The following is a 24,728-nucleotide window of genomic DNA, read 5'->3' on the forward strand; positions in this document are numbered from 1 at the left end:
CTGAAGTCGCTTTTATATAGACCTTAGTGGTCCCCTAATACTGTATCTGAAGTCTCTTTTATATAGGCCTTAGTGGTCCCCCTAATACTGTATTTGAAGTCTCTTTCCCGAAATTCAGCCTTGGTGCAGAATTACAGCCACTAGAGCCAGTCCCACAATGAGCTTTTCTTAGGACGTGCCATTTATGTGTCTGTAGCTTTAAATGCTATTGAGGAGGAGAGAGGGGGGGCAAGGTGGAGGGTGGGGGTGTGGCCTTGACCAACTGCCATGCTTCGCTTGTTTTCAAGCCATGATGTCTCTCTCTCTCTCATGGGCGGGCCAAATTCTCTGGGCGGGCAAAGCAGAGAAAGGGGCAGTAACCTCCCTCCTTATGACCTCATAAGGAGCAGATTCCAGATCGGCCCATCTGAGCTTTCATTTTCTCAAAGGCAGAGCAGGATACCCAGGGCTCGGTTTACACCTATCGCCATTTCTAGCCACTGGGGGACCATAGGCAGGCTGGGGGAACTCACATTAATGTTAAAAAACCTCATAAAGTGAAATTTTCATGCCATGGGACCTTTAAAAAATTACTCAAACCGACTAATCCATTATCAAAATAGTTGGCAATTAATTTAAAAGTTGACAACTAATCGATTAATCTTTGCAGCTCTACCGGCGAGTCCAAGCGATGTTTGACAACACTCCTACTCAAAATGCGATATTACAAAATTTCATTGTAGACATTTATTTACTACTTTTGTAAACCCAAGACTTTTGTAAACTAATTTCAAACACCAACACAATTGAGTGTAGGTATGATTTCACAACTGACAAATTTCAACAACTGATGTTGATGTTTATTATCTCTTTATACATTGCTCTGGAACAAATTTGGGCATAACTGGATAGAAAGCTGAGTTTGTTCTGGACATTTTGATAAGAAACACATTGGTATCAGGTTATATGCAAAGACCCTTAAAAGGTGAATTCAGGGTTAATATGTAAAGGTAAGTAAAGTGAACACATTGCTGTTGTTAAACTGAACTTTTGAAGGTAAATTGTAGATTAAGTACAGCATTGAACCTCCATTCTGTTTGTCCCAGTTGGCTCATCAGTGCATGAGAGAGGTTCGGCGTGCAGCCATCCAGGCCCAGAAGAACTGTAAGGAGACGTTACCCCGGGCTCGACGCCTCACCAAGGAGATGATGCTTTACTGGAAGAAATATGACAAAGTGGAGAAGGAGCACAGGAAGAGGGCAGAGAAGGAGGCCCTGGAGCAGCGTAAACTGGACGAAGAGATGAGAGAAGTAGGCGGAATGGAAATTGTTGCCTTTAGCCTCGTTTGGCTTTTGCTATCTACAGCTAATGATTTTTTATTTTTTTTTAATGGCAATATTTGTATCGATATAAGTTTTGAAAATATGAAAAAACAAGTTTTAAATTGTAAAGATTTAGAATACATGAAACAATTTTTTTTCTCTGTCTCTCGCAGGCCAAGCGTCAGCAGCGTAAACTGAATTTCCTCATCACCCAGACAGAGCTGTATGCTCATTTCATGGGCGGTAAAGCCAGCGGGGGGGGTCCAGAAGGAGGTACGTCTCAGGAGGAAATTCTGAGCAAGCTGGAAGACACTGGGGCACACAGACAGATTGACATTGGAGGCGGTGTAATGGTCAACATGGGACAGGAGGACTATGGTACGAACAGCTCAGTCAAATTCATTCTGTTATTGGAGCAGAGTCAGTTAGTAACTGAAACTCAATATTGATGGTGGACATGTTTATATCTTATTAAGTAACCAGACATATGTCTATATCAGTCATTAAATGGCAAATGGGCCAGTTATCAATATATTTATTGCCGCCTCAGCTTATTTTCTCTCTGTAGATTATATTTCACGTATATATATATATATATATATATATATATATATATATATATATATATATATATATATATATATATATGTGTGTATGTGGTTATTTAGGGGCCTTTGTATGTCAACCAGCAGATCACATCACTACAAATTACAATCTGCTGTTGACTAATGACGATATTCTACAATTAATTGTCTGCTTAGTCAGAAAATACATGGTATTTCTTTGTAAAATAGTTTTAGACGTGAGTAATATGCCATTGTTTATAGGCAAGAAATGTGGGTTTGAATTTGATTCTTTTGTTTAATACACAAGTTGATTGCGTGCGATTTCAGATAGCGATTACTACAAGTCCCAGGCCTTGAGGAATGCCAAAGAAGCCTATCAGATTCATCAAGAGAGAGTACGTTGATGCACGCACGCACACACACATACTGACACTCACACAGACACACACACACACACACACACACACACACACACACACACACACACACACTACCCTGTCTGTACTGTGCTAATCTCCAACTGTTTACCCTGTAGACGCGAATGTTTGATGAGGAGGCTAAGGACAGTCGCTGTGCGTCGCTCCACTCAGCAGTGGGCTCATCCTCAGGCGCCGGCTCTGGGTTTGGAGAGAGCTACAGCCTCTCTAACCCGTCTATCCATGCAGGTGAAGACATTCCTCAGCCCACTATCTTCAACGGCAAACTCAAGGGTTACCAACTCAAGGGCATGAACTGGCTGGCCAACCTCTATGAACAGGTAACCACGTCTGTCTTTGACATTAGAGACCTTTTTTTTTGTTGATCTATTGCGATGTTATCATTCATCATTTTGTGGCTAAAAGAGCTCAGTGGTAATGCTTTCGTAAGGGTATACTTATAATACGGCATTAGAATAACCTGTAATTGAATTGTGAAACCACCAACATAATACATCAGTTGCAGTGTCCTCTTTGGCCAGCAAATGTTGTGAATGGATGCTTTAGTTTATGAATCAGTTAAAACAGTTTGGAGGTTTTCTTTTTTTTTTCTTCTGTTTTTTACAGTCTGATGGTTTTTTTTGGCATTCAAATGATTCCTTATTATGATGTGCTTATTTATACACATTGAATGACATTGAATGATTTATTTTCTCCTTTGTTTTCCTCTCTCTGCAGGGAATCAATGGAATCCTGGCAGATGAGATGGGGCTGGGGAAGACAGTCCAGAGTATCGCCCTGTTGGCACACTTAGCAGAGGTGAGCCAGAGCACCAGGCCAAAGGCTTTCATTCATCACACACTTCCAAAAATCTTTGTGGAATATTCAATTGTCTCGGCTGTTTTTACAGACTTATGAAAACATCTAACATCCAGCTATTTTGTGCACCTGCATCCTTTAAAGAGTCCCTGGTTACTGGCTGTGCATTTCACTCAATGACTCACATTTCTTTATATCATTGTTGTGGAACAGCTGATTTGCCACCTCTTTAGATCGTTAAGTTTCAGAGCACCAAAAGCAGAAAAAGGAATGGAATTTAGGGGAAATGTGTGCTTTTCAGAGTTGAGCTATCGTTGACAGGAAGATGCACGCCGTGTTCCTCCAGGGCTTCCTGTTATCGGGTGCTCGCTCACACATAACAAAGACCACCTGTTGGGGTGGCTGACGACGTATTCTCCTTTCTTGTTCCTGCACAGAGAGACAACATCTGGGGTCCGTTCCTGATCATCTCTCCTGCATCCACACTCAACAACTGGCATCAGGAGTTCACCCGCTTTGTGCCCAAATTCAAGGTGAGAATCCTTGACGCTGCTGAGTGAGCGCGGCAGCGGAAAACCTGCACAAAAAAAACAAACAACAACACGTCCACAGGAATCTTGGCTTCCTTATTTCTCTCCCTATTTTAGTGGTTTTCACTCCTCTAATGAAGCCGGTGCTGCTTTGCTCTCGTTAAAAAGTCTGTCAAACATCTGAGAACTGACGAGGATAAAGGACTCAAAGCTGCAAGCATGTCTAGAACTATCCATCAGGGGGCAGTTTTGTACCAAAACATTGGTAGCATTGCCTATGTTAGGACTCCAAAGCTGTTAACATTTTGACTGTTGAGGGGCTGCACTTGTAAAAACTTTTTGTACGTCTTAACAGGCCTTTGACAGGCTGTGAATGAATGACTATGTCGGCTATGCTTACACACACGCACACGCACAGTTTGAAAATAAATCAATTCCAGTCTGTTTTGCTAATGAGGTGTGAAAAGACCCTATTACACCATTTGAAGATAAGCTTCCTGAAAACTCAAAGCAAGACTGACTAAAAACAATGGAATGCCAGTGTGTGTTGAGTGATGTAATGATGGTTAAATCTTTTCACATCACATTTTATTATCAACTCAACAACAGAAGCTGTGATTCATACATGTTGCTATGCCTAAATGTTTCCCTTGGGAACATCAACGTAGCTCTGTTTTCATTACATTGCTCCATGTAAAAGTAACCGTTTAGGAAAAGCTCAGTTTGGATATAGGTTGGGTGAGTTTCTTGACAGAGCTGAGTCACTGTTTCTTCTTGTTTTAACCTCACCGATTTGTCCGTTAGGTGTTGCCATACTGGGGGAATCCACACGATCGCAAGGTGATTCGGAAATTTTGGAGCCAGGTAAGGAAGAGAAGACAATGCTGATGATTATGAACACCCAGGGCCAGATGTACTAACGCTTTTGCACCCACTTCAGGCGTATTTGTTTGGCAACGCAATCATTAAGCGTTACAGATTAAGCAGCCATGCAATATTACAGTTACTGGAAGTAATCAAAGATGACATTGAATCTCCGACTCAGCGTTCACATTCCATTCCAGCAGTAAAACTCCTTGCTACATTACAAATATTGGCATCAAGATCATTTCAAACAGTCATAGCATCAGCAGTGGGCATATCGCAGTCTGCACTCAGCCGTATCATAGCACCAGTACTTAACGCTTTGCTAGAGCACAATTTACGGTATAGTGGGCGGAGAAAGGCGCTGATTACCCGATGAACTGCAGGTTTGGTAAATACGATGTAAGCTGTATCACAGTATCACAGCGTGCGCTTTCTGCAGGTTGGACATGGCGCTGCTAACGCTACATTCGCAAATGTACGTACATCTGGCCCCCAGTGTTGTGAAGATACGATACTAATGAAATGCTTTGTTGTACCGCTTGCTCAATAAATCATGTTCTTGTTTTCTTCTTCTTGTCTATAACTCTTGTCTCTATGTTTTGTCTACGTTTGAATAGAAAACCCTTTACACGCAAAATGCACCGTTCCATGTGGTGATCACAAGCTACCAGCTGGTGGTCCAGGACGTCAAGTACTTTCAGAGGGTCAAGTGGCAGTACATGGTTCTGGATGAGGCCCAGGCACTGAAGAGCAGCACCAGGTAAAAGATGAACATGCTCGCTGTATCATCATTGAACACATGGCAGGGTTCCTGTGTGTTAAAATGTGTTGATACCCAATACTTGATTTATTATAGTTGATCATTTCAATTATTAGGTTTAGAGGACCATACTGGTGTTTCAGCGCACTCACATAAATAATCAGAGTCAAATATACATTTAAAATATGTTTTCCAAAGTTTCTCACAGATTTCAGCTGAAAGTTGCATTTTTTTTTTTTTACCTTTCCCAGATTCAACCGCTAGTTTCAGCAGATTGACTTATTTTTGTACAGCTTTACTAACTACACAAAAAACGAAGTGATATATAATATAATGGTGAGTTTCTGTAAGTCTCTGCGAGTTGATTTTTATTCAGTGCTAACATGGGTTCCTTTAAATAGGTTTGACATGCAATTTGTAATACACTGGCCTCAACATGCGAAATGGTTCTTAAAAACGTTTAGAAAATCAACGAAAAGTCTGAAAACCTGTGTAAATATAGGTGTTCATCTGTACAACTACATGAAGTATGCATCATTTCATGGCTACTATTGGACACTGGCCAAAATCTACAAACCTAGTCACAAAATGTTTTGAAAAAGTTTAAATCTTGAAATGAGAAACATACAGTCGCATACAAATGGTGTCCCACAGTTTTGAGTAATTGGTGTGATTACAGTACTGTTTCCCTCTGTGTTTTCAGTGTTCGGTGGAAAATCCTTCTGCAGTTCCAGTGTCGAAACAGACTGCTGCTCACCGGGACGCCCATCCAGAACACAATGGCTGAGGTGTGTGTGTGTGTGTGTGTGTGTGTGTGTGTGTGTGTGTGTGTGTGTGTGTGTGTGTGTGTGTGTGTGTGTGTGTGTGTGTGTGTGTGTGTGTGTGTGTGTGTGTGTGGGGGTGTGGGGGTGTGTGTGTGTGTGTGTGTGTCAGAGGTGTTGACGGCTGTGTGTTATTACTGTCTCTCAGCTGTGGGCCCTGTTGCACTTCATCATGCCTACATTGTTCGATTCCCATGAAGAGTTTAACGAGTGGTTCTCCAAGGACATCGAGAGCCACGCTGAAAACAAGTCTGCCATTGACGAGAGTGAGTACAAACTCTTGGCTCTGAGAAACATTTTTCCTCGCTTGTTTTTCCTATTTTCCGGCTACCGACAGAAGATATTTTTCAGCTCATTTGTACGGATATTCTGTCATTTGTGTGCCCACATTGAACTTTTATCTTTGTTCAGTGTTGCATGTGATATGTTCTGTAGCTAAACACGATTGTTTGATGTTTGTGTTCCAGACCAACTTTCCAGACTGCACATGATCCTCAAGCCTTTCATGCTGCGCAGAATCAAGAAGGATGTGGAAAACGAGCTCTCGGACAAGGTAGATGAGCCAACTTTCTTCTCTGTGTTTACTGAACCAAGCCTTTTGTCCAGAGCTGCGCATTTATTTGGACAATTGGACATTAATGCAATAGCAGGTCTCAGTTTTTAAATGACAGAAACTGTATTTACCATATTTTGAGGGAAAGGTTTTCCACACGGTGTAATCTAAAACGGATTCAGGTTTTCCATGAAGATTCTGGCGTATGATTGGACAAGATGATATAATATTATATTCTGTCAATACCATGTAGCCCCTACTTCTTACCTCTCCTGATTAAACCTGCCCTCTTCCTCCATCCGACTCCTCGTACACTTCATTGACACAGAAACGTGTTGTAATAAGCTTGTGCTGGCAGATCCTCTTGACAGATGTTGGACTCGGAGTCTCTTGCTGTAACACAAGACACATACCCACTCACACGCTGCGGGAGTCTCGATACACAGAGTCAGAAGAATGGCAGAGTTCACCGCTCCCCCGCATCGGCCTTTTTCACTTTCCTTCGCACCCGCATGCAGTCCTGCCAGCCCACTTCCTTTTATTCTCCACTTGTTGCTTTCTCCCGCTTTGTCAGCACTCTGAAGCCAATAGTAACCGGTGAAGTTCACTCGTGGTTCATGGCTGCGATTTTACAGTTTGTTGATGTTCAGTTTCATTGCTTTCATTAAAACCAGAGATTTGTGTTTGTGAGAATACTGTGTCTTCAGTGGAGGGATAACAAAGCAGTAACGCTGAATCATTTGTCTTCACTGTTGCCACATGTTATATATGTAGCCAAGCATTACTTTGTAAATCAATCTTTTTACTAACCAGGTCCAAAGAACATTTTTCATTCACTGTTGTCCAGGGCTGGGCAATATATCGATATTATATCGACATTGCTATATGAGGCTAGCAATCGTCTCAGATTTTGGACATTGTAATATGACACAAGTGTTGTCTTTTCCTGGTTTTAAAGACTGCATTACAGTAAAGTGATGTAATTTCTGGACTTACTAGCTGTTTAATTTTTTGCCTTTACCCACTTAGTCATTGTATCCACATTATTGGTGATTATTTATCAAAACTCTCATTGTGTAATTAATATAAATGTTAACATTGTTAATATTTTGTGAAAGCACCAATAGTCAACCCTACAATATTGCCGCAATATCGACATCAACGTATTTGGTTAAAAAATATCGTATTCTATTATATACTGTTGTAATGTTACACACCCTTCCTTTTTGTTTCATTTCATCCTAAAATAATTCCGTCCTCAATCCTAAAGCCCGAAACTAAACAAATAAAAAAAAAAACAGAGACAGTTTACAGTGTCATTGGCCCAATAAAATATTTTTTTTTTTTTATCATTCAGTTTTGATTACTATCAGCAAGGTAGTAGTAATGATGGTGCTTTAGTAGCACAGTTTTAATAGCTTAGTCTGTGTTTTTTTTGTTTTTTTTCCACACTCTCCGTCTCCAGATTGAGATCCTGACCTACTGCCAGCTGACGTCCCGGCAGAGGTTGCTCTACCAGGCTCTGAGGAACAAGATCTCCATCGAGGATCTGCTGCAGTCGTCCATGGGCACGGCCCAGCAGTCCCACAGCACCACCTCCTCCCTCATGAACCTGGTCATGCAGTTCAGGAAGGTACGAGCTGCGGCCTGGCCTTTTTTGGCTTCCAGGGCAGAAATAGGATAAAGCACAACTAGATGATCACGGCTATAAAGAGTATAGGTTGTTTTGTCAGACGCAGCAGTCCCGATGATTAATGGCTGTTATTAATCCTAATAATTTGAGGCTCTTTTCAAGTATCATTTTATCAAAACTCAGATTATTTTTTTTGTACAGCAGATTTTCGAAGGATGTTCCAAAAGTAATAATAGAGTTACATTTTTTGAGTGGGAATACCATTTAAGATGTACAACTAAACAATGAATTGGCAGTCTTTGAGTAGTGCTGGTGCCTTTTTTTTTCTTTTCTAAATACACTGTGTCTGCTTGTGTTTAGGTGTGTAACCACCCTGACTTGTTTGAGCGCCAGGAGACACGCTCTCCTTTCCACATGTCCCTTAAGCCCTACATCATGTCTAAGTTCCTCCACCGGCATGGCCTCATCCACGCACACAACCAGGCCAAAAACAAGTAAGTTCTTCCACACAGATACACTTCTGACAAGTACAGTGCTGCTCATGAGTTTAGGAACCCATGCTAAAGTTGACTAAAAATTGATCTTAATGCCTGATAAAGTCCCCTTGGCCTTTGGAATTAAAATAGCCCCACATCATTACATCCCCTTCACCATACCTAGAGATTGGCATGGTTTTGTTTCAGTTAGCCTAACAGCTGGTTTGATTTGCATTGAGACATGATGCCCCATACCCCATGCCAATCTCTAGGTATGGTGAAGGGTATGTGATGATGTGGGTTTATTTTAATTCCAAAGGCCAAGGGGACTTTATCAGGATCATAGTATCCTGGATCCATGAAATAACTGGCCTTTAAAAATAAACATCTGCCTGTCTCTATGGTAATTTAACATAGGGGTGTCTATACTTATGCACCCTGTATTTTAAGGAAGAACATTTATTTATTTACAATTCATTCACAAAGAAAATTGGTGTTCTCAAAGGTTGGATTTTTCCTATTTTTTTTTTAATTAAGGCATTAAGATCAATTTCCAAAAGTTGATTTTATTTTTTTTATTCCACTTTTTAGTCAACTTTAGCAGGGGTTCCTAAACTTATGAACAGCACTGTATGCTCGAAATCCAATGAAAACAGGTCTATCCAAGTTTCTACAAGCATTGTTTTGAATAGGGTTAGGTTTACATTTTAAATTGCTGTGTTAAACACTGTTGAATATTTACTTTTTCTGGGCAAATCTTTGTTCCTGTGCACATTTGCTGATTCAAGCTATTATCCCGATTAAAGCTATTCATACTCGGAGAAGTAGGTTGTGGGTCGGACTGGAATTTAATAATCGCAGGACAATTCAGTCTCTTTTGCTTGTAATCACGTTTAGTGCTGTAACTCTGTCTGTCTCTACTTCCTCCTCAGATTGCTTCAAGTGCTGTTGTCTCCCTTCTCTCCAAATCACATCCAGCAGTCTCTTTTTCACAGAAAAGGTGAGAACCAGGAGTTTCAAACCTCAGCTTCACCCCAGTTCCTCTCTTCTCCTCCTCCTCTGATGTTTCCGTCATTCCTTCCTATTCTCCCTGTTTGTTATTTCCACATTTGTCCTTATTGTGTTTCTTTGCTTAGTTTTCATATTCTTCGTTCTATTTTCTGTTTTTACCCCTCCAGGTGATGACAAGGGAAGCTGTTTCTCCTTCCTTCGCTTCATCGACGTGTCACCGGCTGAGATGTCCAATCTCACACTGCAAGGCACCTTAGTAAGGTGGGCTTGAAGCTTCGAGTTTCATTTCTGTTAAATAATAAATAGCGGCCAACTTTACACAGCAGTTACGGTTATAGCAGAATTCTTTAAAGTATTTCTATCTTTTCCTCTCCTGCCTCCTGCTATTTTCTTTCACAGATGGTTAGCCCTTTTTCTGTCCCTCAAAGCTGCATATCGGCTCCACCATCAGCGCCTGTTTGGCCTTGAAGAAGAGGGTCAGGAGGAAGCCAGACACTCGCGGGGGGAGAGCGGGAGGTTACAACCCAGGAGTAAGTGTCTGTCTCGCAATGACCTAATTCTGTGGCCGAACAGACCCACCAATTTCCTGAACACAAACACCAGCCCCGTTCTACAGGTGAGAAACATCCAACACACACACGCACACTCATACTAAAATCTGTGTACAAAAACCCCTTGAGTAGCCATCTGCAGTGCATGTGGGTGTATGACAGACAGAAGAAACTCCAGCAGTAAGGCATGTGCTGCTGATGATGCTAAAATCTTTCCGCCAGAGCATCAGTCAGTGTTTGGCCACACAGCTTGCTCTCTGCCCCAGGCTTCTTCTCCCTCCTCTGCGCTCCAGTGTGGAACACAATCCCTTTGTAGCCCCGTGACCCAGTAACACTGTCCTCTCCCTCTCTCTGTATGGCTCCAGGGTCTGTGCAGTCCAGCATCTCTCTGTACTACTACTGTCAGACGTGTAGAAAAAAGGACTTAAAAAAAAAAGAAAGAAATAGGACTAAAGGCCAATCTACACCAATAGACACATTTTTAGTTTGTCTTCCAGAGCAGGTGTGCATCTATTTCTGCAAAAATGTAACATCAATGGGGAAGCCCTTCTGTTTTTGACACTATTTTAGTCTATATGTTTGTCTTGGACACACACTGGAGCCCAATAAACAGCTATTTAAATCCTATTTTGGTGTGATATGGAAACTGTTTTGCTGACTGCTGTTTTTTCAACACCAGAGGCTACACTGCTTACAGGGAAGCTGTTTCTGAGGACACTGATGGTCGTAACAGAGGTTGGAGTTGATGTGGATTTGGTACATGGTAGATTTTATATGGCACCAATGTGTTGCTGCTGGTTTATGGGAGATTTGGAAACAAGCTGCATATTGTTCCATCACACTATTCTTGTAGCTTAGCAGTCTGTAATGTTTGTCAGTTCAGTATCTCAGAGGATAAATGTAGCAAACCACAGTTGGTTTCAACTGCACTCAAATGCTTTCATATGTGTTGGATTCTGCAGAACGAGAACCTCAGGGTTACATTGAGACAGCCCATATTTCCTCCAATTTTCTTTTTTTTTATTATTTGGCAAGTTGGAAACCTAATTGTTGGTGAGGAAGAGACCGTACAAAGCATAGGTGCCAATTCAAATATACAGACCACCTCAAAGAAATGTGAACAGCTGCAGATCCACTGCAAGGCCACTGTGTTTTAGTCATTGTTCTTAGCTTAAACAGTTACCCAATTGACAGATGTGTATCACGTTACCATCCTCCACCAATTTTCACTTAACTTGTTGGGTGGAAACTACTCGGGAGAAAATGCTGTCGGGGTAATTCCATCCACCTCATCCTCTCTTGGCCTTGACACACTGAGTCAGGCAGCTGCCCAGCGTCTTAGGTTCTGACCCCCCCCCCAGAGCGGTTTAAGGAATGAAATAGCAGAAAAATATAAGAAGTTCAAATATGAGAAGAAGAGAGAAAACTTGGACACCTGGAGAGCTAATACTGTATGATCATGCTGACCCCAGACTCCCACCTCAGCTTCTAAAAAATGACTCACCCTCGCAGTTTACTTCTTTCAACTCCTCATTTTTCTTTTTGAAGCTGCGTGTAGCTGGCATCTTCCCTCTGCTTGGCTCATCTCTCTCTGGCTGTGGACTCAACAGTGTTCTTACTACTGCTTTCAGCTGTCCGGTCGAGGGATTCAGTACATGTTTTACTTGTATAGCTTTTGAGGCTTCAATATCATGTCATACAATATGTATTGAATGTGTGTCTCACTTTTATCTCTGTTACCACTTTTGAACTGGCAACATGCAGTAGTTTCTAAATGTTATGTCTTGTCTGAATTATGAAGAATTTATTCATGAAAATCTATTTTCTTCTCTCACAGAGAGCTCTAACACCTTCCTATTTGTTTACAGTGTTAAACACTTTAATACTCATAACCTATTGGCTACACATTGGCTTCAGAAACCAGTATCTGCTCTGGTGCATGCTGCAATACACATATTTTGACCTATCAAATCCAATAAGGCAGAGAAAAGAATTCTTACTAACCCATGGAGATGACCTGATATCATTTGATAAACTGCCATTAGGTGGCACTGTGTATCCACCATTTTTTGTGGCGTCACACAGTAACATACGCATAACTCTTGCGTTACATATATGAATTATTCATTCATGTCTTTGCTCTAAATCTATGTATAATGTATGTCTTGCCCAAAAGTTCTCTGTTTATCCTGTGACAACTGAAATCATATAAGCTGCATAATCATAGATTTGACATAACATTTGAAGCATTTAACTGACATTTTAAATAACATGTCAGGCTTGTACTCAATAAAATGTGCTGTTGTAGTTTTGGGCTTAATGAAATGGGATAGTAATATTTTGTGTGTGTGTGTGTGTGTGTGTGTGTGTGTAGGACCTGGTGTTCACAGCCTTAAGACCAGGCATGATGGGACACACAGACGTGATGATCTACAGTCGAAACTCTGCCACCTCCACGCTGCGACCCTGCCAACCTACACTGCCACCCAAGTTCCTGCTAGCCGCCACACCCAGGGTATGTGTGTGTGTGTGTGTGTGTGTGTGTGTGTGTGTGTGTGCGCGCTCGTATATCTGTGTGTGTGCTGACCCGTTTAAGACAGACAACCATTTGGGTGGTCGTGGAAAGGGAAGAGGGAAACACTGTGCACATTGCCTTTGTAGGCTTTCAACAATGAGCAAGTCTTATCTGTGATGTGTGTGTGTGTGTGTGTGTGTGTGTGTGTGTGTGTGTGTGTGTGTGTGTGTGTGTGTGTGTGTGTGTGTGTGTGTGTGTGAGAGACTGTGTGTGGTTGGGGTGTGGGGGTGTCCACTGTGGCTTCCAGCTGCATTTAAAACAAACAGAGCCTCTTAAAAAAAAGGGCTTCTTGCTTAGGTTGTTCACCATTGGTTAAGCTTCCACTTGCCCCTCTCCTACACACACACACACACACACACAACAACACACACACACACGCTCACACACACACACGCTCACACACCACACACACACACACACACACAAAACCTGCTGATTCAGTGTTTTTTTCTCTATCTCTAGTGTAGGTCTCTTGGTGGTACATTTCTTAAAGTTTTTTAATAAATAGTTTAATAAAAAAAAAAAAAATCATCACATCATGCAGACAAAAGCAAATGTTTTGAATAACATGTATTGTAATAAAATGTATTGCTTAGTAAAAGTAATAGCACACATTGTATGTCAACCTAATTGTAACACGTGTATTATTATAAAATCCTCCTTCTTTCACCACACAATACGTTCTTTTGTTATAAAATGCAGAAAAACCGTATCTTTTCTTTTTGGTTTCCTAGGTGACAGCAGTTCCGTTGGAGCGCTATTGTAACGACCGCAGTGCAGAGTACGAGTGGCAGGTGACACGCAGTGGAGGGGGCACAGTCTTTAAACAGTGTTTCCTCTACGGCTCCCCCGAACTTGCCTCAGACTGGCGTGTGAGGGCCAATGCCTTTCACCCACAATGCCATGGGGGTGTGATGGCCCTCTACCCGCGACATGGATGGTCCTTCATTCGGATACCTGGTAAGGACTTTGTGTTTGTGTGTTATGTCATGTTGCTGCTATACTTTGTACTTGGGTTTGTGCCATGTCTTTATTGGACAGGTGTGCAGCTCTGCTGTAGCTCACACTGGCTAACTTGAGCCTATGTAGCTAAAGGGTAACACATAAATGAGCATCTGCTAGTGAATAAATATTAGTAAATGACTATCTATTAGTAAATACACTGTTACTCCACAGCAGCAGCCTGCATTGCCGTGGAAAAAAGACTTGGTGAAAAGGCTTGTTTCAAAAGTACAGATGATGCTGTCCAGAAAAAAAGTGTTTTGTAAGCTCATAACTTCAGCAATAACAATCTTATCAGTTACCCTCTATCAAAAATGTATTCATGAAAATCTTTTTTCTCTCTCTCACAGAGAGCTCTAACATGCTCCTATTTGTTCAAAGTGGTACACAATTTAATACTAATAACCTATTGTGGCTACACACTGGCTTCAGAAAACCAGTACCCATAGTTACTACCTTCATTAGTTTGAGTCATATTTTAACTGACAAGTTTATCAAATTGTGGATATTCAGTTTTTTTATTAGTGAAGGGTGAAATAGGGGCCCGTGGGAGAATCGACAGAGGCCAGCCCAGGGTCAGTGGGGCAGATCACTCTCCTCTGTCTGTCTGCCAGGCAGCCAATCCCTCACAATCTAATGGAACTGCTGAGATAAAGGGCTTCTGCAGAAGTTCCCTCGCATATACACATACCAGCGTTTTTCCAATTAAGGTTTGAATACAGGGTTGTGTGTGTACGTGTGCTTACACGTCTGTTATCTGAAGAGAGCTTGAGTTAGGGGTCAGCTGGGGCAGAGTGGGAGCTGATACGTTGCCAGGGTTCAGATGACTGATGGATGTCCCGGGTGAGAGAGGCCATTACAGTTTTACAGACAACACTTCCCTTCTCACTGACCTGCGCAGCCCCTCTACGTCTGATAAACTGTCTCCGTCATGGATTATGATGACTGTTCTCTTTTTTTGTTTTTGTGAGGCAACAAAAGTTCCTGGCACAGAAAATGGACGTGTGTCCTTTTTATACTTGTTCGATAAGCCTGCAATGCAGTTATCGTGTGGGGTTTGGTACTTTAAGACACAACAGACCCTAAACGTAATATAAAATCCTATTGACACTCTCTCACAGATTGCAGTGCTGTAAAGCTTAATTTTTTTCTTTTCTTCTACCCATCTGTGTATTCATGTGCTTGTGTGAGTGTTTGTGTGTAAAAGTGAGAAACAAAACAAGTATTTGTGTGTCTGTGTGAGAACAGTCTGAAAGCTCCTGTGAAGTTATACGGAGGCAGACAAAGCGAGGAAGTTTAGCTACTGGTCATTGTTCAAGTGCTTAGTTAGGTAACACTAATAGATGGTGTGCGTGCGTGCATGCGTGCGTGTGCGTGTGTGTGTGTGTGCGTGTGCACGCGCGCGCCACCGGGTCCATTTAGGGAACTGCAGCGCTCACACGGGGCCTGAGGTGTCTCTCACCTCTCCCTACACACTCTCCCACGCTCGGCAACGTTGCCTTTCTTCACACGCAGTCCGAGGACAAGCCTCACCTCCTCTCCCGCTAACAGACAGGACCGGGCGCTGATCTGAAATCAGTATCTGGCCACAGCCTTTCGGTTCGTCTGGTCTCCCACTTCTTTCTCAGCCTCGGTAGGAAGGAAGTGACCCAACACTCCGGCACCCGTCCTCCGCTGAACACATTGTTGCCACATCAAGGCTCAGATATGTACAGTAGCTCAGCTGAAGTTTCCCACCCTCCCTCCTGTGCACTCCCAGCCCCACACCTTTTAGAACAAATGGCAGAGCTGAATAACTGTTTGTTTTGAGCGCCATGGCGTGAGTACCGGTGCCCGCTGATATCGACGGAGGAATCTAATCAGAGGACTTAATAAGAATCAGGCCGTAGAGGAGGAAGAAAACAATTGAGGCTGTAATGTCTTGGGCCTCAGATTAGTTTGTTTTGGATGTTATTGTGATGGCAGAATTTCCCTGGAGGGAAGATATTTTTCATTCAAAAAAAGAATGAACTATCTGCTCAATATTAATAATGTTGACATTGACAATGATGTGATGCTGCTGCACCTGATCACAGAGAACGCAAGATGCATGCAGGGTATTAAAAGCCGTTGAATGGAACCCATGCAGTAAACTAGTCTGAGCCACCACAAGAGAAGGGGTTTTCACTATAATCAGAGAGCCATTCTAGTCTTGCTAAATTGCTGCAGTTCTGCGGTCACCTCTCTTTCACTTTCTGGAAACAAATTTCATGCAGAGAAATGGTTTGAGTCAGTTTAAAAATCAGTTTGAACATTCGTGCTCTGGGATTATTTGCAGAACATTCCAGAGTGACACAGAAATAACCTTCCTCGCTGTCTGTGTGGCCCCTGTGACGCTTTCAGTAATTAGAAGGAACCGTTCCACAAAATGACGGCCTTCTCACTATAGCGCAGACTCTCAAACTCTTATTCCAGCTTTATTGTGAGCTGGGAATTGACTGTCACCGCTGTGGAGGAGGCACATTATGTGCAACTTGTGCATCTTGTTTTTAATGGCTGTATTTGAATGCATTTCTGTGTGTGAGTGTCTGTGCTTCAATCAGACTGAGAGAGAGAAAGAGAAAGGGAGAGAAAGACAAAGGGAATGAGAGAGACAGAGAGTTAGAGAGTCAGAAAGAGAAAGGGAGAGAGAGACCAGTCAGGTCTTGTCCAGCAGTCCACATCAGGCTGTGGGAAATGCAGTTCTGCCTTCCTGTCCCTTCAAAGAAACTCTGCTCTCCAGCAAAATGGCAGGAAGCTTCCCTGGCCTTCTGATAGACAGGCACAAAACAACACAGACGGCTCACCACATCACCGTCTGACTCTGCCCCTCTCAATGTGCATTATACTGGCACCGCTTCACCGTCTGCGGAATTCTTTTGGCAGCCGAGAAAAACAACAACATTCCGCCAAGTGTGTAAAGGGATCGTGATGTTTTGATTTCCTACTCCAATTTATGGCTAATAATGTGTCCACAAGATGGAAAAGCGTGTTCACTGATACTTAAGAAACTTGAATCCCAAAGTAGACTGAAGGGGGAGACATTAGCCACATTATACCTCTGTGATGATATATTTGAACATGGAAGCCAAGTAGTATCTAGCTCGCTAGCTTTCATCTGTGGTGTGTGTCGAGCCAGTGCTGGCCATGGGTAACTAGCAGTAATCTCTCTTAATGACAGAGTTCACAGTGGGCTGCTGTGGTGTGGTGAGATTCCCCTGTGAATCTCTGAGTCCCCATCAGACTGTCTGTCTCTTGCCCTGCTCAACGGCTCCTAGAGAACCAAGAGAAGTGCTCTTCTTGCATGTTTGAGGGGAGACAGTGATGTATTTGCAAACATGTTCTCTCTCATATATATATATATACACACACACACACACATACGTACATACACACATACATACATACATATATACACACACACACACACGCGCAGTCCATCACTCACATTGTGCTACAACATTTTTGGGCTTTCGTGGATGCATTTTTGTCATTTGGCTCTTCTCCAGAGCTCCAGAGTGGGAGAAACTGTAGTCTTGATGCAGACACATGTTTTTGGGGAAGCATCTGTAAAGCTTCACCAAGCCCTAAAAAGAAGCTGAAATCCCCTGTTTTCTGTCAGCCACTTCACTCCAAGCTTCCAAAACCTCCCGCTGGCATCTGGCTCTTAGCTATACTTATGCCGTGGCTGCGAGAAAATTAAGTTTAAGTCCATTTTTTGTCAATACATGCAGAAGCAGCAAAGTAATGTCAGGCTAATATTTCCATCATCAGCAGTGCTGAACAAGTGTTGCCCATTGACTTATTGATTGCACAGTGTAATGTATCATTATACAGTGAGGGGCTGACGCTCGGTTCGATCGTTGATTCGACCTGCTCTGTGGCCCCCCATCTGTCTCTGTTTCTCACATAACCATCCATCTATCTTCTTTCATCAGCTCTCGACTCTTTTTTTTTTTTTTTTTCATTCTGCAATCTCGCTGCTGTTGGTCTCCTCTGTTTGGATCGCATCTGGCCTGCTTCCCTCCCTGGTTAGGGCGGCTCCGCTCTTAGCTTTGGCAGCAGCCACAGCAGCAGCAACAGAGGGGACCGGACAGGACAGAACATTGTAGTGGCGTATTAATGAAATTAGCGCCATAGTTGGTTTGGGAGTATCAGGCGCCAGGCACCAGGGCTGGGCCGGGGTTAATTAGCTGGCAGCAGGCCTCTAATTGGGTCAGGACCGTGTCAGGCCCCTGGCTCTGGCCCTACAGGGATTGGATTACACTGTCGGGGGACAGACAGCAGGGGGAGGGAGAGAGGGTGTATTGGGAGGAGCGGGAGGGAGAGTTTTTAGTAGCGGAGGAGGGAAGGATTGAGAGGAAGCTGGTGGGTGCAGTGGATGTGGTAGAAAGCGGGAGAGCGGAGGGACAGGGGAGTGTAGCTTAATCTGCCAGCAGGAGGTAGGGAGGGCTGGCCGGGTGAATACCGCTGTTAGACTGGATTGGATTTAGGCGGGTGGGGGTGGGGGGTGCAATGAAAGGGGGGCAGGGCAGGTGGTGAAGCTTGATATGTGTATCCATAGCAACAGCAGAGTGGTGTGACACCACATGGGATTTTCTTGTGTTTTGGGGTGCGGTCTTAACCTTGTCCTTGTCCTTGTCCGTCCACAATAAGAAAGTTGTTTTGTGTCCACTTCAGTGCATTTTAATCCACATTTTCATTTTGCCACTCGGGTATTCAGATTGGAATTTTTCGTCCCAAGTGTCCTGCTGTTTGGTTTTTGTGTGAGGTAATCTTTTGTTTTGCTATCCGCTACATATGATATATATGATGCTGGTACTATGTGAGGTAATTTTGACTGACTTTTAGCTGATCAAATCTTGTCAGACAATTCTTTTAAAGTGTCACACAAGTGAGATGTACAGACATATCCATTTTAATCCTTCTAAACTCTCTATAATCCATGTTACATGCATGGCTACTACATCTAGTTTGCTCACATTTATGACCAGTGGTCATGCATTTCACTGCAGCCACATGCAGCTTATAATGTAAGCCATAAGTGTTATGTTGGAATGAGACAGACCACAAAAGCCCTTCCTAAATCGCAATTATTCATTTTCTTGGCTTGGCTTTATAGGGTATGGCAGCGATATTTAGAAATATGGGATTTTCGGTATGCAGCCCTAAATATTTTGAACTCGGCCACCTCTCTCTCTCTCTGTAAGCCACATCGCTGGGCTTTAGGGAGTTTGGATAGTTGCAGGGGTGGGAATTTTTTTTTTTTTAAACGGCCTCGTCATTTTTGTTGGACATCTGTTTCCCTGCTTTCCTTTGATAATGAAGCATCTTTTTTGTACAAACCATTTCTCTTTAGGCTGAATGTCACTGAGTTAAAATATGTTAGTGATCAGATCAGATGGTGCCCTCAGCTAGTACACAAAGATAAAATGTAGAGAGATATCATCAGTCCGATCAGATATCAGAAGGTGGCTTTCTTAAGGAGCAGCTCTCCTAGTAATGGTCTCCTTCATAATCCAGGCACAAACAAAAGGATTACCCTGGCTGACATGTCTCTTCATACAGAAATAATAATATCCAACTGCATAATATGGGATTTTCCGATTTACAGTTAATGCCCTTCAAGAATTAGATTAAATGCATACATCATTCAGTCCTGTTTGGTCACAGAAATCCTCAGATAGGGGCTTTAACCCATCTTCAAACATGACATTGGAGTCTGGAGGCTTAAATATAATCTGCTAAAGAGAAACAGATTGGTGACAGGGGTTGAGCAATATTGCCTTATATGAGCATTTGCGTCTTTGCCAAGCGGTGGTTTGCATCTGGGAGGTTGGCAGCGTGGCCCGCAGCGCTTGTTGGTGCCCTTGACTGAGCAGCGGCCCTGGTTAGACAGGCACCTGCGGTGAGGAGACCCACATCTGATCTCAACCGCAACATCGCCGCTGCCTCCGCCGTGCTAATAGCGCCTCACTGTAGCCGGAGCCACCACAGACCCCCTTCACTCTCTGTCTGTCTGGACCTTTTTTATGTCTCATGCTTGCTTCCTGTTACTTTTCAATTCATCCACTTTCTTGATGCCAAGGCCAATTATAGGCCTTTGATGGCAGGATACAGTGTTTGTGTATCTCAAGGATTGCGGTGCACTGGTCTCTTGGTACATACTGAATTGAACCACAGCAACGTACAGCAACTGCCTACCTCACAATAAACCTATAGTTAAGTTGGATCTGCTTCAGATTTAGTTTATTGTCTCTTGCTATTAGTGTATTATGAGTGTATTTTATTATCCTCCTATGTCTATTTTCCCTTCTTATTCTCCATCTCTCTATCTTTAGTCCATTTTATCTCAGTTATTTTTATTCACCCGGAGAATGTTAACAAGGAATGACAACAATGGTGAAAAACATATATACGTTGACCGCAATACACCAACTGTCTGGGGGAAAACCAAACAAGTGAATTGAAAGACATAAATGTGCTTTTGATTCAGAACTCACCCTGTCGACTCTTTGGGAGCTCTAGGGCTGTGTGACCAGGGCCGAATGTGTTTGACAGGCTGACAGCACTCCACTGTGACCTGTAGGTGAGCTCTCCTATATGTCCCCAGAGTGTTTCCCCCTGTTCATCTGTTCTATTAGTTCCTCTTTAACACCTCTACAGGGCCTGACCTTTTTTGGGGGCTATACTGAAGGGCCACAGGTCAGGGTTCAGCCTGAGTACACATTAGCATAGCATGCTACTGGTTAAAAATGGAAAAAGATCCAGTTTGTGAGTCTTGTCGGCTCATCAAGCATACTTTTAACGCATGCGATTGTCTTAAAGCAATGAGTTCATATCTGGGTTTTCCAGATAGTTTGGCAGGAAGTTGTCGTATTTATGTATTATCACAGCCTCAGTTTAAATTTTCTGACCATGTGTTTTGGATTAATGGAACGTGATTTTAACGTGGTTGGTTACATTACGTTGACAAAGCAAGGAAATAAGACTGGGAAATATTTATAAGCCCAGGTTTTCTCTGTACAAAAGGGCTTGGGAACAAGTGTCCAAGTCGAGTGCGAGGCGGTGCTCTCCCACAGGGACTCTCTGGTAACCCGGGCCCGACCCTGTCACCCGACCCTGGACCTGGCCTTAGGTTCTCCCCACTCAGGGTCACGACCCCTCGGTCAAACACCATAGTGTGCCTGTCGCTGGGTCGATGGCAGCCCCGGCCCTTTTCTCATTCTGCCATTGTGCCAGGTGACGTTAATTCCTCATCAGCTGGACATGGAGGAAACCACTTGAACAGCAGACCCAGGGTCAGATTGCTCCCCATTTGCCCTCTGTAGTCACCTGATGTGGTGCTGGCAGTAACGTGACCAAGACCAACTGCCGGGCCTATTTGTTCCTCTTTTGTGCCATTGTGTAAAATGGAGTGTAAATCACTTTTTCTCACAATTTCTTTCTTGTGTGTTCTCTCTCTCTCTCTCTCTCTCTCTCTCTCTCTCTCTCTCTCTCTCTCTCTCTCTCTCTCTCTCTCTCTCTGCTCTCATCAGCAGTCCAGTCAATAAGGGCACATGCTTTATTTAAACAATCCCCGGATCAGGGACAGATTTCGAGGATTGATCCCTGGGCTGATCCTCTCTGGTGAAAGGGTCTTTATCCTCGAGTATACAGTCTTATCAAAGACTTGTATTGATTAGGGAAGGGTTAAAAAACCTCTGAATTGATTGGGCTGCTTTTCTGTATTGTGCCAGTAAGCAAGTAAGCAAAAAAAAATAAAAAATAATATATATATATACATATATATATATATATATTTTTTTTTTTTTTTGTTTGTTTTATTTATTTATTTTTTGTTAATGATCTAAAAAATTTACATAAACACATGGAATCTCACATCATTTGGATACAACCTCAGAGAAATGCATTTTTACATTTTGTGCCTGACATTCTGTGTTGAATGAGTCGCATCAATCTCTTGCTATTCAGGTAGTTTGGGTTTTCACTTCACTGCTGTCTCTTCCTCTTTTAGATAAGGAGAGCCTGATCACTGAAAGTGGCAAGCTCCACACCTTGGATATCCTGTTGAGTCGGCTAAAGGCCCAGGGACACAGAGTCCTCATCTACTCCCAAATGACCCGCATGATAGACCTGCTGGAGGTACACACACACACAACCACATACACACACGCACACACACGCACACACACACACACTGGACTCTCTACCTCTACCGAAATTAACTATCAAAACTTTTTTTTTTTTTGTGTCATAAGCAAAACCGTTGAAGAAGAGTCAAATGTGTAACACACAAGTATACACACATTGACACAGACACGTGTATCAACTACGAAGAATTATTTTCAAAAAAGGGATAATAGTGTTCTCTGAAAACACACCTTTAATGTGTCATTTGCATACATCTGTGTTGTTCCAGACCAGTTGATTAACTGGTCGGCTTCCACTGGTGAGGTATTGAGCTCCAGTACCTCTAATCAGCCTGCCCGTCCCTCGTTAGTGCACTCATTAGACGAACAGATTAACAGGTCAGGGCTTGTTAGCGGTGTCTCATCTGCAGGGGAGGCAGCCAGATGGGAGGGATGACTGGAAGGAGTGAGGAAAGAGGTGAGGTGGAGGGGGAGAGGGGGAAGAACTTGTGCAGAGAAAGTTGAGGAGGCAGAGGGGGAGAAAAGATAGGAACAAATGAGGAAAGATCAACACAAAGCCAGAAAGGAGAAATGCCAGGGTGATTTTTAGGGACTCTTATTACACAGGGTAAGTGCTTTAAGCTGCTTGGATGAACACAGAGTCAACGATGCAGATATGTCTTCATATTGTTTAGGTAATTTATGAACAAGGACTGTTAAATTCATGCTGAAAAAAAACACTACATCAACACAGAGACACTGACTCTGTGTTTAAGTGTCTTGGCTATCTGTTTTAAAGTCAGGGGCAGGTTGAAGTTCAAATTATTTGTAAAATCTGCGTCACCACCGCTCTTCATAGGAAAACAACGGCGCAGAGCAATTGTGCCAGCGATCATTTTCGACAGCCTCGGTGCAATACTCTATTGTTGCAAACATCACTATGGAGCCAAAAGCCTCTGGCATGATGTCATTGGGAATTCCTTCCCCATTCCCCATCACACGGTGTAGTGCTGTTTCTACAGCCAAATCTTTTGATGGCAGATGGACCCAGCCCAGGTGGTTAAGGATTGTCTTCCTGTGTTTCTGGGACACAGTGGGAATGCCTTGTGTTTAAGGCCATAGGAAAACAGCAATGGTGAGAATGCTGAAGCTGGCTTCGACAATGCAGGCTAGTTAAGTTTTGTGTTAACCCTTTCCGTCGCCGCCCAAAAACCTTTTTCTTCCTACTGCCAGTTATGTGCTTCTTAGTGTCTCTTATTAGCTTCAAATATGGATGTATTGCACATTTTATTTTTCAGATTAACCCAGATTAACCAGGACTATTTCAAATGAAGATTTAATATATAGTGAATATTTGGAGTCAAGATTTTAAGGGATTTTATATATATATATATATACATACATACACACACAGTTGTGTTCAAAATAATAGCAGTGTGTTTAAAAAAGTGAATAATGCTCAAAATCATTAGAATAGCTTTTAAATCCATAATATCAATGCATTGGGAACACTGCACATCCAATTCAAAACATGACCAAAATTTATCAAGTTTGTGTTATACCTTTACAGAAAGTGAAGAAAAAGGAATATTAGGCTGTTCAAAAAAAATAGCAGTATTTGCATTTTTAAACTCAAACATTTACTGTATAAACTGAAAAATGTCTCAAGGGTTTGCTTTACTTTGAATCACTGCACTAATATTTAGTTGCATAACCATTATTTCTGAGAACTGCTTCACATCTGTGTTGCATGGAGTCGACCAACTTCTGGCACCTGTGAACAGGTATTCCAGCCCAGGACGATAGAACTACATTCCACAATTCCTCTGCATTACTGGGTTTTGCCTCAGAAACAGCATTTTTGATGTCACCCCACAAGTTTTCTATGGGATTGAGGTCTGGGGATTGGGCTGGCCACTCCATAACATCAATCTTGTTCATCTGGAACCAAGACTTTGCTCGCTTACTGGTGTGTTTTAGGTCATTGTCTTGTTGAAAGACCCATTTCAAAGGCATTTAATCTTCAGCATAAGGCAACATGACCTCTTCAAGTATTTTGATGTATTGAAGCTGATCCATGATCCCTGGTATGCGATAAATAGGCCCAACACCACAGTATGAGAAACATCCCCATAACATGATTTTTGCACCACCATGCTTCACTGTCTTCACAGCGTACTGTGGCTTGAATTCAGTGCATGGGGGTCGTCGGACAAACTGTCTGCGAAAAGAATTTTTTTTTTGCTCTCATCAGTCCACAGAATGTTGCGCCATTTCTCCTTTGGCCAGTCAATGTGTCCTTTGGCAAATTTCAACCTATTCAGTACATGTCTTTTTTTCAGCAGTGGGACTTTGCGGGGGCTTCTAGCTGATAGCTTTGCTTCACATGGCCTTCTTCTGATCGTAACAGTACTCACAGGTAACTTTAAGTCTTCTTTGATTTTCCTGGAGCTGATCATTGGGTGAGCCTTTGCCATTTTGGCTATTCTTCGATCCATTCGAATGGTAGTTGACCATTTTTTCCCACGTCGTTCAGGCTTTGGATGCCATTTCAAGGCATTTGAAATCATTTTGGCTGAGCAGCCTATCATTTTCTGCACTTCTTTATATGTTTTCCCCTCTCCAATCAACTTTTTAATCAAAGTCCGCTGTTCCTCAGAGCAATGTCTTGAACGACCCATTTTGCTGAGTATTTCA

General features: G+C 42.6%; 1 protein-coding gene across 4 annotated transcripts in view; it reads left to right on the plus strand.

Moving 5' to 3' along the window:
* The window catches only part of ino80 (INO80 complex ATPase subunit), a 44,105-nt gene that overhangs the window by 4,853 nt on the left and 14,524 nt on the right, over window positions 1-24,728 (plus strand). For all 4 annotated transcript variants that reach the window (XM_078275449.1, XM_078275452.1, XM_078275451.1 and 1 more), the window contains exons 10-28: window positions 1,086-1,289; window positions 1,475-1,679; window positions 2,195-2,262; window positions 2,403-2,624; window positions 3,022-3,102; window positions 3,540-3,635; window positions 4,437-4,496; window positions 5,117-5,259; window positions 5,963-6,047; window positions 6,229-6,346; window positions 6,548-6,633; window positions 8,099-8,266; window positions 8,627-8,760; window positions 9,675-9,742; window positions 9,921-10,014; window positions 10,153-10,369; window positions 12,679-12,819; window positions 13,614-13,839; window positions 21,917-22,044. In XM_078275449.1, the coding sequence (XP_078131575.1) occupies window positions 1,086-1,289; window positions 1,475-1,679; window positions 2,195-2,262; window positions 2,403-2,624; window positions 3,022-3,102; window positions 3,540-3,635; window positions 4,437-4,496; window positions 5,117-5,259; window positions 5,963-6,047; window positions 6,229-6,346; window positions 6,548-6,633; window positions 8,099-8,266; window positions 8,627-8,760; window positions 9,675-9,742; window positions 9,921-10,014; window positions 10,153-10,369; window positions 12,679-12,819; window positions 13,614-13,839; window positions 21,917-22,044 (2,544 nt within the window). The remainder of the gene's footprint in view (window positions 1-1,085; window positions 1,290-1,474; window positions 1,680-2,194; window positions 2,263-2,402; window positions 2,625-3,021; window positions 3,103-3,539; window positions 3,636-4,436; window positions 4,497-5,116; window positions 5,260-5,962; window positions 6,048-6,228; window positions 6,347-6,547; window positions 6,634-8,098; window positions 8,267-8,626; window positions 8,761-9,674; window positions 9,743-9,920; window positions 10,015-10,152; window positions 10,370-12,678; window positions 12,820-13,613; window positions 13,840-21,916; window positions 22,045-24,728) is intronic.

The sequence above is a fragment of the Sander vitreus genome, chromosome 18, assembly GCF_031162955.1.
Source record: "Sander vitreus isolate 19-12246 chromosome 18, sanVit1, whole genome shotgun sequence".
Lineage (NCBI taxonomy): Eukaryota > Metazoa > Chordata > Actinopteri > Perciformes > Percidae > Sander > Sander vitreus.